General features: G+C 40.3%; 1 protein-coding gene across 4 annotated transcripts in view; it reads left to right on the top strand.

Annotated features, from left to right (window-relative positions):
• Positions 1–6: 6 nt before the first annotated feature.
• The window catches only part of GRIP1 (glutamate receptor interacting protein 1), a 312,647-nt gene continuing 297,492 nt past the window's right edge, over positions 7–15,161 (top strand). For all 4 annotated transcript variants that reach the window (XM_057377277.1, XM_057377269.1, XM_057377287.1 and 1 more), the window contains exon 1: positions 7–217. In XM_057377277.1, coding sequence (XP_057233260.1) covers positions 163–217 — 55 coding nt within the window. In that variant the 5' untranslated portion in view covers positions 7–162. The remainder of the gene's footprint in view (positions 218–15,161) is intronic.

The following is a 15,161-nucleotide window of genomic DNA, read 5'->3' as shown; positions in this document are numbered from 1 at the left end:
TCCCCCGCCCTCTCTCTCCCTCCCACCGCGCGGCCGCCGCCCCTCCGCCGCTGCCCGCCGGAGCCGCCGACTTCCCCCTGGGCGCGGGTCGCCGCCGCCTCGCCCTGCCATGAGCCGTCCCCCGTCGCCGCCGCAGCAACGCTGAGCGGGGAGCGCGGAGCCATGCCGGGCTGGAAGAAGAACATCCCCATCTGCCTGCAAGCCGAGCCGGAGCGAGGTGAGCGCGGAGCCCCGGGGGCGCCAGCCGCCCGCCGCGAGGGAAGGGAGGCGGGCGGGCGGGCCGGGGTCTGCGGCGCCGCCGGGCGCCCCCTCCTCAGCCCACGGCCGGGCACGGCGGCGGCGCCCCGCGGTGGGACGGGCGGGCGGGCGGCCCCGCGCCTTCCATCTTGCTCCGCCGCCGCGGCTGAGCGGGGGCTGCGGGGGGCGGCACCGCCGCCGGGCCGGGGACACACCGGGCCGGGCCCCGCCACCTCCGCAACAACTTAACTTTTCTCCGCGGTGCTGCCGCCCGCGCTGCCCCGGGCCGGGCTTCCACAGCCGGGGGGGCGTGAGGCGGGGGGTGGGAAGGTAGCTCCGAAGTGACTTCGCGAAACTTCCCCGCATGTGGCTCTGCCCGGGCCGCTGCTGGACCTGTCCCGTCCCTCACGGTGGGCGAACCGGCGGCGGTCGAGCCTCGGCGGCGAGCAGTGCCCGCAGGAGCTGCCCCGAGTCCCGGCATCGCTCCCGGRATGGCCTCGGATCCCCGAACCCCGCCGTACGGGTTAATGATGTCGGTTTCTAGTCACTTTTAAGAATAAACAATCGATTTATTCTAATAAAAAGATAACTTTGCGCCTTCCTCAAAGAGGGCTTCTGTCATGGGTGGGTGTTGTGTCACTTGCTCTGTGTTCATCCTGTGAGTCAAAGACAAAAAGGATGGGACACTGTTTACTCTCAGGTATGCCCGTCGTCTTATGCCTTTGATTTACAGGKTAGTTCCGTGGTAGTGTGTAGAGTCCTGAGGTAGGACAGTTGGGTTTGGTTGCTGCTGTATTGGATGGCTGGCTATTCTGCTAGGAGCAGCAATTCACGAAGTATTAAAAAGGAGGAGGTTCTGTTTGCTGTGTGGAAGAAGTCTTGTTCCCTTGCATTGGAGGTGGAGGTCTGTAGCAGCACTGCTGCCCTTCTTCCGACTGGCAAATCCTGTCCCTAAGGGGAAGTTCATCACAAACATATGACATCATGAAAATAGTTGCTGAAATGAGTGCAGGTATTTCAGTTGTGAAAAGCGAGCTTTTTAGTCTTTACTCTTAGTAAATACATTATTACTAAAATCTGTGGTCATATTTCTTTATGTCAGGAATCTGTGTAGCAGAGGAATCACAGAAATGGGATGGATAACAGTTGTCAAAATGTATCAGATGCTTTTACAGATGAGGGAACTTCAGAAAGGGTCTAATCTGGCTGTGTCAGAAACTGGAAAGATTTTCTCATTTCATTCTGCATAAAGGTTGTGTCATGAGCTGTAACATGCGGACTTGTCTTTATTCAGAGTAAACAATGGTGGTGGTTTTGCTCTGATGGGTTTAATGTCAGTTAGAATACTGATTTGTTAACAGTTCTTGTTTATTCCTATTTCTGTTTAACCTCTTTCGTCTTCATTATGAAGCCGAATAGATTTATATGTTAATAGTCTTATCACTGATGATTTTCTTTATTGTATTTCAATTGTGTAAATTAAAAACAAAAAACAAACTCTACTGCGCCTAAAGTAAATTACTGCCTTCTGAAGTATGTTGCATTGTATTGTGCTTAAGTTCAGCTAGTAATTTAGCAGGATTCCAGTGACTGGAACTTTCCTGATTTAGACTTGGAAAAATATGAAATGGTCAAGATAGTTAATCAGTATTGAATTTAGTAGTTGAGTATGAAGAATAGATGAAATAAAGCTTTCAAGCTAGACAGAAAAATGGCCAGTGCAGTAATGAAATGAAGGTGCATCTTTAGCTAATGTAGGAGTTTAGTGTGGCATTGAGTAAAAGGCAATTACAAATACAGTTAAATTCTGGTTCAAAGCCAGTTATGCTAACATCCCCCTCTTCTGTTTCTAGAAAATATTTCCATTCAGTTACTCTGCAGAACATTTTATGTACATTGTGTAATCAGAAGACTTTTGTGTATGTAAGTACTGTTATTTTAAACTAACAGTGTGGCTGATAACTTTCTATGATTTAGATATGGAGTAATACTGGATGTGAAATATTTAGTAATATAAATTGTGTTTATAAGCATATTTGTATGTGACATATATAGGATATAAAAATATCCATTTATCCATTCCCAGTGTTTGTGTATATAGGCTAAAAATACTCATATAGAATATAAGAATGAGAAACATTTAAATCCGTGTGTATTTTCTTTAATTTTATGTTCCTGTAATCTGATTGTTTAAATCAGTGTTTTGTTCCTGTGAGAGGAGCTAGTCTTTATTCAACCCTATGAACTCCAGCAGGACTGACTAGCAGTAATTTTCCTATATAACAACACAGACCTGCTAAGTTAATTTGGTGCTGAAGTTTTTTAGTGGTGATCACTTGTAAAACAAACTACAAAATGAAAAGGGATAAAACAACCCATTCAAACCAGAAAACTACCCTGCAACCACAAACCGAACAAGATCTCAGAAAAGCAGTGAGTAGGTAAGTAATGCTAGTTTATCCTTGTGCGTCCTGCTGGCTTTTACCTTCAGGGAAGCCTCCCCTGCTGGCTTTATTATATCCACAGTCCATACCCCCCATTCTCTGTCATAATGAACAGGTACTGTGCAGCCTTAATTTCAAGTCTAGTTGTAGCAGAAGATTTCAACTGGAAAAAGTCAGCTCTGGAGGTGCTGGGAAAACTGGGAAGGCAAAGATTTCCCAGTGGTGGACTGGTGGTTTTGTACCAGACTGTTGTTCCCCAGGCTTTTGCCCCTCAAATGTCACAGGTTTCCTTTTAGCTTTTTCTTGAGAGCGCTATTTCTTCTGCATGCACCTGTTGGAAGCTGATCGGGTCCTTAGGTCCTCAGCAGTGGAAGGAAGGAAGTTGTGGGCACTGGGGTGTGAGGCTTGAGAGGTGGGTGGATTTGTTAGAGAGGATGTGGGGGCTGTATCCTCAAGACACTGCAGCATAGGACGTTCATTGGGTACCGATAGCATTTCTCAGTCCAAACCAATGCAGCATTGCTTGGGGAGCACTTCAAGGCTGTTGTGTTTCCCCGGATGCTCTGGGTGTCAGGAACTGGATGGCAGYGCTGCCACACTGCAGTGGCTGCCACAGCTTGTTCTGGTGCAAGGAATCCACTTAAAAACTATCCAATGAGCTGCTTTGTTTTGATGTGAGGAGCTGTTGGGATATTGCAAACAATGATAACCTTGTGCGGGCATACTGAGTTTKCTCCAAGTAGGGTTATTTTAGTGTGCTGGTATCCTTGTTTGCCCCATCCTTGCTTCAGAGCCCCCCTTCCATACTGAATATCTGCCTCAAAAAGTCCTTAACGCAGCTTGTTCCTACAAGTCATGCGCTGAAATGGAGGTTATCCAAAAACTCAATAAAATCAGAATTTTGCTAATGGAAATTGGCCGGTCTTGCTGAAATGAAGTAGCAGAGACATGGTCAATGCAGTTGGCTCACCTTGGCAACAATTGATACTCTGAGTGAAGGAGAATAACCTGGGATATTGTTTCAAGCATTGGAGCGTGTGTTTGTATGTGGGGTCTAACATTTGTGAGAGTGCTTTGTGGTGGAGAAGATTGTCTTCCGAGGGATGGCAATCAGTGGCATTTCAACAAGTATTTTTAGATGTCTTCACCGTGGAAATTATGTGGGATACTTACGTCAACTAAAAAATCATATTGTGCTGATTTTCAGCAGCTCAACCCAAATTTAAAATATGAAGTGGAGAGCTGCTTTTTTGTGCATACTGCAGCACAAGCTCCTGGTATTCTGCTGCCTGCTCTGTAATCGAACAGTACTCAGCAGTGGCTGTGCTGCTTCTGGCTTCCACTGCCACAATTATCACAAGAAGTCCTCTGCCTTAGAAGAAGGAAATTGTGCTCTGTGTTGAGTAAAATATTTGTAACTTATACCTGATACAATATACCCTGTCATTTCAAAAATGACTGTGGAGATGTACCGGTGTAAGACAGTGTCTTTAAAATTCAGGGCGCAGTTCTCTCCTCCCCCATTTTCCTCCTAAGATGTTGTAAACCACCTAAAACACTTTCTGGGGTGACATCTTATTAAATACTCAAAGAAGAAAAATATTACTGGAAATAATTTTGTTCAATATTGTATCAAATCAAGTTAAATGATGGTGTTTTATGCAATTCCTGTTTCAACTTCATAGCTGATCAAGTTTGACAGGAGTATGGAAAATAGTATTTGTATATCTTGTATTCTCACTATGGGACTGCTTGAGATCCCTTAGTGTACATACATGTTAATTTTAGAAATGCATCTAAGTATGCTTTGATCTTGACTTTATTTTTTAAGTACTGTGCCTTGCACAGTTGTTTTTCCTCTGTTTCATAGACCAGTTATATGAAGGAAGAAGGAAAGATTGTATTTTTATTTTCTGCTTTTCCATCCATGTTCACACTTGACAGTCAGGCAAATTAGGTGAACTTCAAGGAAACATTTTAAAGGAAACATTAGGAAATGCTTTAAACTCTAGAACTCAAGGATAAAAAGGTGTGCAGGTATTTTGTGAATCCTGCCTCAAATACAAAACTAGCATGTTTCCATGGAAGATGTGCTGACAACAAGCATCTATCCCTGAGGTTACTGCTGCGTGAGCTTGTCTGCTCATCTTAAGCTGGAAGAGAATCAGTTTCTCAGATAAAGGAAAGRTATGTTACTGAATTTAATCATGTTATTGTGGGTTAGCAGTTTGCATCTGATCAAATGAGGCCACTTTACAGCAGATATGCTTCGTGCTCTTGCCAGGTACATGTTAAAAATTAGCTTATTTTCGACCCAGAGTGCAGACGGTGACAGTTCTTTGCATTTGAAGCCCTCACCTAGTAAGGCAAGAGGAATCTTCTTGAGCTTACATGGGTTCTCGGAAACTGAAGAGAGCTGCAGACCTAGAATTAAAAACCTTGTACAGTGGCCTTCTGTCTGTTTTTGTCTGTTTTCTCATGGGTGTCACATGTCTTCTGAAAAGTTAAAGTATAACCTGGATGGCAGAAAACTTGTTGAGAAAAAGATGTGCTCACAGTGGCAGCTCTAACAATCAGGACTGAGTGTTGGGGATGAACATTGGGAGAGAAATGCGAAGAAGATCAGCTTTTACCCCTKGGAAAGCACTGCCTAGATTTGGTGTGCAGTGCAGATAGATTTAACACAGAACAATCTGCAGATATCTAACACGTGAACTATTGGCACATTTGGTCAGTTGCTGTATCCAAAGCASTCTGTAGTTGCCTGCATTTAAGGTGAAGAAGTGAAAAGGACAGAAAGGGAAGGAAATGTCAATTKCTCAGCTGCTGGCACAAGAAGCTGGTTTAAGTAGCTTCATTCATCTCTCCCAGCAGCCTCTGAAACTACCACTGAATCTCAGACTGGAAAACACTAATACTAGGAGATAGATTAACAGCAAAATGCTAATTGCAAACTGTATATGTTTTATTCTTGTCAGGCTTTCTGCCTCTTTTCACCTCAGATTTGACTTGGAAACTTAGTCTTTCTCCATTTGTTAAACTGAGCGTTGGTGAAGACCAGGTGGGATAAGATGACACTCCAGAGCTGGTTTTCAGCAGCATGCAAAGGGCACAGGCAGGCTGTGTCAGTTCTTTCATTCTTTCTTTTAACACCAGCTGGGATGGGGAGGATTCTAACACAGGGATGGAAAAAAGGCATCAATTGCTCCCTAGTGCCCTTTTAGCATGAAAGGAACTGAGAGCAGGCAAAAATCATCTACATCTCTTGTGATCTGCATAGCTAAGTTAACAACTTTTTATGACCTGTGGTATTAAAAGGGTTTGTTAACTCTTGTGGGATATTCATGAAGGTATGGTCTTCACTGATAGCTGAGAGTTGATCGTCTCCTGTTCTAGGTCATAACCAAGGCTTTTCCCCTCACACAGAAAGAAAATATGCAATAAGTGCAAATAAATGATTTCTATTTTTTGCAGAGGCAAAGCAGTTTTTGTTCATGTTTGTCATAAATGCAGTTAGATTTGTCAGCAGTGAGTGATGGCAGCGAGCACTCCAGCTTGCCTCAAAGAACAGCAGCATGTGGAATTTGAAACACTAACAATATTTGCCACTGACAAGCGTGGTTGCTTTTTTGTGGTATCTGGGAGCTATGAAGGATATAAGCTTTAAACAAGAAGTTTTTTATCAGAGTTTCTTGYGCACTGAAACATTAGAAAGAGACATAACTGGAAATACAGAAGCTTCAGTGTTAGACGCTTCAGTAATTTAGATGTAGACAACTTCTCTTGAATCTCAGTGCATACTTATATCCCTACTATGGGTTGTTTTTTGTATTATTTGAGATTATCTGAGCTGCCACAGCTCAAGGTTCTCCCTGAAGAGCTGTGAAGACCATTTTGCTCTCCCATGGTTGCAGGAGGTAAGGCTTGATGCTGCACCTTCTCCCTACTGCTTGTGTCTGGGTCCTCTTTAGTCATGCTGATGCTTTTGAAAAAGGATTCACCGAGTCAGCAGGTATCTATAAGGGTCTGATGATTGTGGCTGTGAAATTCTGATGTGTTTGAATGTTTTACCTAAGCCATTTGAATTTATGCACATAGAAATCTCGAGTACCATCCATCCTGCCTTATGCAAAAACTGACTAATGAGATGTGTCAGCACCCTGTGTGGATGGGGACAGGGTGATCACCTGCTCAGCGTTTCATGTAGGCAGGATGAGTGTGAGACCCTTCCAAATTCAGGGTAAAAAAAATTATAACATTTGTGTCAGATACAAGTGATTTTGATTACTGTATTATCCTACTGTTTTGTTTGTTTTTTTTTTTTTCTTTCCCCCTTGTTCCTTTTCTGCTGGCACAGACTGTGGTGAGTGACTGGGGAACACAAAATCTTCTGGCATGTCCTTTAGTGGTGTGAGGCCAGATTTTTTATGGTTCTGAATGATGTTGATGGTCTAATGTCTGGGTTTTTTTCAAAGTCATTATCAGTGCAAGTTCTGTGTGTCACTGATTCTGCATCACAGATTAGAAGCAGTGTTCTTTGCATACCATTGAAATAGTTTAACAAGAATTTATGAATGGAAAAGACAGGTAAACAGGGTAAGCAGTTTTGGTATCAGTACATACTCCACAAGGAATTTTGTTGTCTTTTCTCTTTGGAAATCACCACAAGAATTGAGAACGGCCAGCATGACCTACTCAATCTCCATGTTTTCTGTGCCTTATTTTATTTCTTGTTATCAGTAAAAATCACCACTGGAAAGATTCTGCTACTACGAAGGAAAACTGCAGAGTATTTTAATTGTTTTACAGTCTTCTTTACACACTGGAATCTCACAGACATTTAGGGAGTTCCACAGTTTCCTCATGCAAGTTTAAATCTTCTCAAAATAAGAGAAATTATTCCCTGAAAAATAAAAATAGAAATGTAATGATGACAGTTAAAAGCAACTGCCAGTGAAACTTACCAGATTTTTTTTTTTTTATCAGTGGGACGAAACTGAAGTTTTAACACCACTGTTTGGTGGACTAGTAATTTCMTGTTGTGTAACTGAATACAAACTCTTCCTTAATAACAGACAGCATTTTGAATGTTGTAAAGTATTGCCAGAATGTGTCTTCTCAGTAGCTGTCTTTCCTAGGAAGGTAAGCACTATTTAAAATACTTACTTTTGTTCACTAAGCCACACTATGGAGTTAGTGCTTTCTTCCTGAAGCAGTTTCCCAGTAGGTGAATGTACAGTGACACTGTACAGGCTCTCTATTCCACACTGGAATTAAACACAACACATTTACATTTAATCAACAAAATGAAGGAGAACGTATCAGTGGCGGTTGTGCAAGTGAATCAGATCTTGTTTTGTTTCTGTGGATATCAGTTAGTGACCCAAAGTTATGCCAGCTTTTCTACAATTGCCTGACATGGAGACAGGTGTGCTGCAGGGCAGCACTTGTTTGTTAGTTTAGCTTCTTCTACAGTGGGACAGTATTCATGAGAACAGTTTTTGCACACATAAAATTAAGAACAATAGCTGCCATTTGGGGGGGTGGGGGCTATAATAATGGCTAACATCACAACAAATCCAGTRGTCAAAAATGTTTGTGTGGTAAATGTGTCCTGCATAGGCAGGAAGGAAGAAGGTTATACAAAGTTGTTATTGATATGGAAATAACAGACTGTGGAGTATTTGAATTTCTATTTTTTTTTAAAATTTCGATTCTTGTCTCTGTGGGTCAGATACTGAGTCCTTTATATTTGTGTTGCAAAGAACAGCTTCCCCTGCTTCTGTCTTCCACCATTATTACCAGCTCCCCTTTACTAAAGGTGAGGCACAACTGAGTTCTGACAGGTGCTGCTTCTCACCTGAGGAGTTTTTTTGGCATCTGAGCAAACTCACTCCAATGAGTGAGTTGTATCAAATTTCCTGCTATACTGTGCTTTCTCAAAATGTCTTTAAAGCATTGGTGACTGGTAGGATTTTGTTGTCACTTGTACCCATGCTCCTCGTGACAGGGTTGAGACCTGAGTTTGAGAAGAGGCAGTTGTGGAATAAACACATTGTGTTACTACTCTGACAAAAATTAAACGTCAGTGGCATTTTCAGTGAAGTATTTAGTTGTTTTTGTGTTAGGAATAGATTATTTACACGACAGCTGGGCAGGAAGTAGAGTGGCAAGTCGCAGAGCAAATACTCTGGGGAGTAAAATTCACTGCCTGGTAAATGGATGCAACTCTGCTGGATTCTGAAGGTTAATTCACTTGTGACAGCAAATTTACTGAGCCCTTGTTCCTGTTAGTGGAGGCTGTTTCCTAGTCCAAGGCCTCTTCTGAAAAGTCAGAGAAAACTGTCGCCAAAAATACATTGCCTCCTTCATGTATATCTGCCAGTTTTATTCTTCTGTATTTTTATGTTTCCTGGATCATATTTGTAAATACCACAATGTTTTCAAATGCAGTGAAAAATTTTGAGCCTGAGCCTTTTCAAAATACCTTACGCATTTGATAAAGCTTCCAAATTTGTGAGGAATATACCTGTAACTTACTTTGACTTTTTTTTTTCTAATACTAAACTTTCCCAAACCAAATGGTGTAAAGGATGTGGGTTTTAAATTAGCTGTGTTGTTAAAGATTCTGTGTGCATCGTGATTTGACAGGACCAAAGAAACATCTCCTCTCTTACAGAAATGTTTTGAAATTGCAATTTGTAGTGTTTATAACTTCATCTCTTCCTAGGACTATTTGCAAAATGTGCAGGAGCCAGATAAACTTGCAGGATTTGCATGTCAAAAGTGAAGCAGTTGATCAAATGCTTTCAGCTTGGTTGTGTGCAGCTCTATGGAGAGAGGAGAGAAAGAATGAAATGGGTGATACGTAAGGATAATTCAGTAGATTTATACTTGTGGCYCGTGTGAGTCAATAACTCAATTCAGGAATGTTCATAGTAACAARAACCTTGGACCTCAAGCATTGTGTTGAAACATGGCTGATTTTTTTCCATATTCATGTCTGTCTTTTGAGAAAACACATCTTGTAAGTGAAATTTAATATTATCTTGATTTGAATATTATAGGACTTTAGTATTCCCAAGCTTTCCTGTCATTTACAGCCACTGACCAAGATGAGGCACTGACTTGGGATTTTCTTATGGTGTCTTTTATTCCTTGTGCCTTTCTTGAGTGCACTAATCCTRAAGTTTTTGAGTTTCCTGTCTGCCTAAGGTATTTCTTTCACATGTCCACAGATCTAGGCATGCACAAACAAAAAAATCAACAATGCTTTGTATTGTAGTAATTCCTCATTCTGCTTAGACGCATTTCAGATACATTCATTGGTATTTGTGGAAATACGTAGTGTGAAGTGATTCTTGCTTTTCAGAAAACTTTAATATGAAAAGGGCTTTAATTTTCTGATAACTTGCCCTCTACCATTAAAGATACATTTTTCAAACCAAAGTAAAAGAAGAAGGTTCAGCTGCTGGCGCTGTATTCTATTTTCTGCTTCCATCAAAGATCAGGGTGGTAGGTAAGTAGTGCCTTAAGCCATGTTCCTATACATGTTTCTTTTTCATAAAGTGATTGAAGTAATTTTAAAAAACATAACCTCTGAGAATTTTATGATGTCTTCCTCGGGTTTAAATATAGGAAGCATCCTTGTAGGTGAGTTGTGGAGTCCCCTGTCATCTGAAAARCTAGTCTTGACTATTTTTTTTTGCCAGCTTATAATAAACATCCAGCTAGTTTTGACTTTTGTCCTTTTCCTCCTTTTCCATCACTCCTTTTTTTTTCTAATCTTAACAGGGTTGGTGGTATTTTTTTTACTGACCCCTTTTTGTAACTAAGCATATTTAGTTCCTCTTTAACTGCAAAGAAAAAAGTCAGCATAAAAATGAAAAATAACTTGATTGTTCTGTTAATTGAAATTGAACAACTCTGGTGTTCAGGCTGATACTCAAAAGAAAAGTATTGAAAAGTAGCCTTTGACTGTCTTGTTTCAAGTGTTGTTTATTATTTCCTTAGTGATAGTTGCCTGAAATAATGATATAAAGTCTTTGAAAGTTTGTATGGTTTTGCTTTCAGTTATTAAAATGAAAATTCAGTTTGTTTATGTGAAACTTCTAAATGTTCTAATTGACAAATTAGGGATTTTATGCAGTTACATGAATGCATTGTAATTTTTTGAGAAACTGATACTGAATTATAGAGCATTCCTACATAATCTAAGGTACCCAGGATTGTAGCACACATTTAAGGGTTTGCAAGGTTAAAGGTAAACATTTTCATGATATTTAAGAATATACTTTTTGGGGCATGCCATGCTAGTAAGGTGCCATGCACAGGGAGCAGAAATGAAGGTCTTTTCCTGGGATTTTTCTGAAGTCATTGTTTGTGACAATGTTCTTTAAATGGAACAATTTTTAATCTAGTGTAATGAATCTGTGTGTTCAAGTTTGAACACAGAAGTTATCGTATTGGCATGGGGATTTCAGTTAATAATCGATAGCTCGCTAAGGATTAAAAGGAAAACAAAACTTTTCAGGAATTGACAATATGTCCAAGAGATCTGCCTTGTGTCAGCAGAAGGTGCATATGAACCAGCAAACTGACCTGCATAGAGTCAGCAAAGTATTTAAAATATTTAAAGATATACACGTTTCTCTGGATCAGATCACAGCACCCAGTAGTGTCAGCTGCACTCTAGCAGAGTGAATAGATGATGCAGTTCATTTGGTGCTCATCTGAAAACGTTCTCTAAGTCAAGGTTGCTGAAACCTTTGCAGCTTAAATGTACAGATAGAATCATAGAATGATTTGGGTTGGAAGGGACCTTGAAGTTCAGCTTGTTTGAACCCCTTCACTAGACCATAGAGCTCAGAGTCCGACCTGCTCTTGAACACTGCCAGGGATGGGGACACCACAACTTCCCTGGGCAACCTGTTCTAGTGCCTCACCACCCTCACAGCAAAGAAGGTATTCCTAACATCCAGTTTAAACCTACTCTCTTTCAGTTTGCTGCCATTCCCCCTTGTCCTGTTACYGCGCTTCCTGATGGAGAGAGCGTCCCTCTCTGCCTTCCTTGTTGGCCCTGTTTAGGTTCTGGAGGGCTGCTCTGGGGTCTCCACACAACCTTTCCCAGRCCAAACAGTCCCAACTCTCCCAGCCTRTCTTCAGAGGAGAGGTGATACAGTCCCCTTGTCAGCTTTGTGGCCCTCTGGACTGCTCCRGCAGTTCGCTGTCCTTCTGATGTCGAGGGCTCTGGAACTGTACACAGGACTCTGGTGGGATCTCAGGAGAGCAGAGGGGGAGAATCACCTCTCTTGACCTGCTGGCCATGCTCCTTTTGATGCAGATACTTGAGAACGAATAATCTTTTTGAAGTCAGTGTGCTTAAATTTAGGTTTACAACTTAAATGTTTTMATGGATCAAATGGTAATTCTAAAAAGAAACTGTTTATTTTCTTTAGTTAAAGATCATTCYCATGATATGTGCTAATGTCTGTTTTGGGGAGAAAGAGAAAGCCAGTAAAAAGGATTTAAAATACCATAAATTTTCTGCCTCTGATTTTATTAAAATGTTGGATTTTTTTCCCAGAGATCAAGTAAAATATATTTTTCTTTGCTAGTATTCCTTTGCTTATTTCTCATATTCCTTCTTGGAAGAGACATTAAGTGTGTTTAACTGCAGGGTGTTTGACATTCTTTTTTTCTGGTGGAAAAACTGCTTTTGTGCTTGTTGAAAGATGTTGCATTGTGAATGTAAGTAATGTGCAAAAAATGTGTACTTAGAGCTGGCAGTTTTATCACCAGAAGTGACATGTACCATTTACCCAAACAGGTCTGAGATCCCACTGTGTTTTCAGGGTTACCTGATTTATTAACACAAAGAGGCAAATAATTAAAAATCATAGTAGAAGGAACAATGTTTGTCAGAGTGGAAACATGGGGAGGGTTGGGKTTTTTTTGTGGGGTTTTCTTTAAAAATTTTTCTTTCATGTGCAATCAAAACTTACAGACTTTTCCTTACTGCATATTTGAGTGGAACAGCACTGGAAGCAGAAGTTATCACTGTACAAAACGGGATAGCATCTTGATTGAAATCAATAAGAATTTTCAGTTGAATTTATTGAAAGTAGGATACCTGTGCTGTTGTCATTTGGGATGGCTACAAATTGGGCATAGTTTCTTTGAAAGCTGGAGCATGGCACTGGATAGGATAACAGGATCACCTGTTGAGAAAGAGGGTAGGTGTTTGGAGGAAAACTAGTGATGCTGTTTTTGTGCCTTGTTTCCTAATTCTCACATGGTTTAAAATACATATGGTTCTGGATATTCCTTCCTACTTTGATTTTGTATTCCAGTCTTTCTGTTTTTTTGAACTGCTGATGTCTCTRCTTTGAAAATACTTTGGCACCTGGGATGTATTATTAAAATTAAGTAATAAKAGAAATACTGAAGTTTCCCAAGGAACTTCTAAATGCTTCCAGACAAGTCTTAATGTTTTCTGCTTCGTCTATCAGAAAAGAAGGCTTTGAGTTTGTTTGTTTGTTTCATCTTCAGCACTTGTTTATAAGCTTTAARCCTTCCTTCTTTAAAGCAAGGTAGGTATTATTTTGTGGGGAAAAATTAGGACGGATGCGTGGTTGGTTCAAGATCACAGTAAACATCTGCTTTGCAGTTTGAACTTTCATGTCTTGTTCTTCAGTCAGTGAAACACTGTAGTCTATAGTCTTTCCTGTGTGAAGGAATTGTATAAGATTTCTCTTTAATAGTTTAGGAGAAGATAAAGAGGCTCCCGTTCTTTTTTTTCCAGAGGAAAAAAAACTATACTTGTGTAAATACAATATGTAGGAGAGACATTACTCATACGTCTTTAAATAGTCAAGTATTGCTGTGGTAAAGAGTGTCAAATAAAGTCATTAAACCCTATGGATATTTATTTGTGTATGCTATTTTCCTGGTCTGCTGGTGTGTCTCGATGTGTTTATTAAGGATTTCCTTGAGAAAAAGTCTTCAGGGAGCATCATTTGAACATAAATGTTTAATCAGGGGGGAGAGTGGCATTATTTTTGTAATGAAAATGTTGTCTTTCCCCTTGAGCTGAGGTGCTTCATAAAAGGTAGACAAGAATAGAAGCACTTTGGTTGTTTGAACTTTGAGGGGCAAGTTTATGATCTGCCATTGCACAGTTCAGGAGCTGATAATCTATGAGCCCAGTTGCATGGAAGAGAGGAAGCATTTTTTCCTTTGTCCATAAAACCAACGATTTACATTTAATCTTGTAAAAAATCTACCCTGCCACTACTAAGATATGAACACCAAGGTGCCCAAGCATGGACAGGAGAATTGTACCAAGTTAGACTTGGCAGTGTTAGGGTTATGGTTGGACTTAATTGTCTTAAGGGTCTTTTCCAATCTGAATGATTCCATGATTTTAAGTTCCGCTGTAAGAGACTGCTTTAGCTATTGATCTTCATGCTTCCTCCTGATGTCCCAGTAATTTGGACTACACTGGGGAGAGCTTTAGTCTTAGACACCTTTAGGTTTTGCTTCTGCTTTACTGAGCTTCTAGAGTTGTCTTTTTGATGGTGATGGACTTAAATACCTCAGCTGCTTCCCCCACACTGTGTAACACAGCATTTGCCATTTATTTTCTGTCTGACTGAGCAGGTACTGCTCTCTTTCCCCACAACCACCCTTTGGCTTCCCCTAAGCTATGAACATCATCTGGTATAGCAGAGAGCAGTAAATGATTTTTGCATTAGGTTCTGAATTCAGCTATCAGCATCATGTTCTGCTTATTTCTGAAACTGAGTTTGGAATGCAGTTTTACATAATTGATCCTTTTTGTGGTATTTCAAGGTTGCAATGAATTAGGGCAGTTATGGGAAGAATTTGAATCTTCAAGGCAGAGTACATGTACAGTGAAAAATACCTATAAACACYTATAGGCAAATAGGTAGAATATATTGCTATGGAAACCTAATTAAATTGGCAATGATGAGAGTGCCAGATTGATTAATGTTTATTCATAAGGTGTTTTATTTAAAAAAAAAAAAAAAGAAAAAAGTAAAAACATGAAATCTTATTCAGTAAATAGGGATTATGCTGTGGTGTTCAAAGATGTGAACTAATATTTGCCCATTCAAGGAAATACTAACAAAATGTCACTTTTSTTAAAAGAACACCTTAAAGGTCTAGTGGTTCCTTCATCTCCTTCTTTGCATACAGTGTAGACTGTGTAAGCATAATTTGAGATTCAGAATATGATTTGCTTGAAAAAGCATTTCTAATTTTTATTCATTAAAAGTCAAATTAGAATATATAAACTAAGGAATGAGCAAAAACATAATGGGGTGAAATTGTTTGAAACTGTTTTAATTATGTCTCATGCCATTCTGCAAATGTTTTAATTTCTTTTATGGTGAAGTGCTTAATGAACATAAACAAAATGTGGTTTAATATTTTATTATTTCTAGTTACATTAAA

The sequence above is a fragment of the Malurus melanocephalus genome, unplaced genomic scaffold (assembly GCF_030028575.1).
Source record: "Malurus melanocephalus ecotype Western Australia unplaced genomic scaffold, MMel_1.1 scaffold_10, whole genome shotgun sequence".
Taxonomy (NCBI): Eukaryota; Metazoa; Chordata; class Aves; order Passeriformes; family Maluridae; genus Malurus; species Malurus melanocephalus.
Note: the sequence above shows the minus strand (reverse complement) of the source record. Positions and strands in the feature narration are given on the sequence as shown.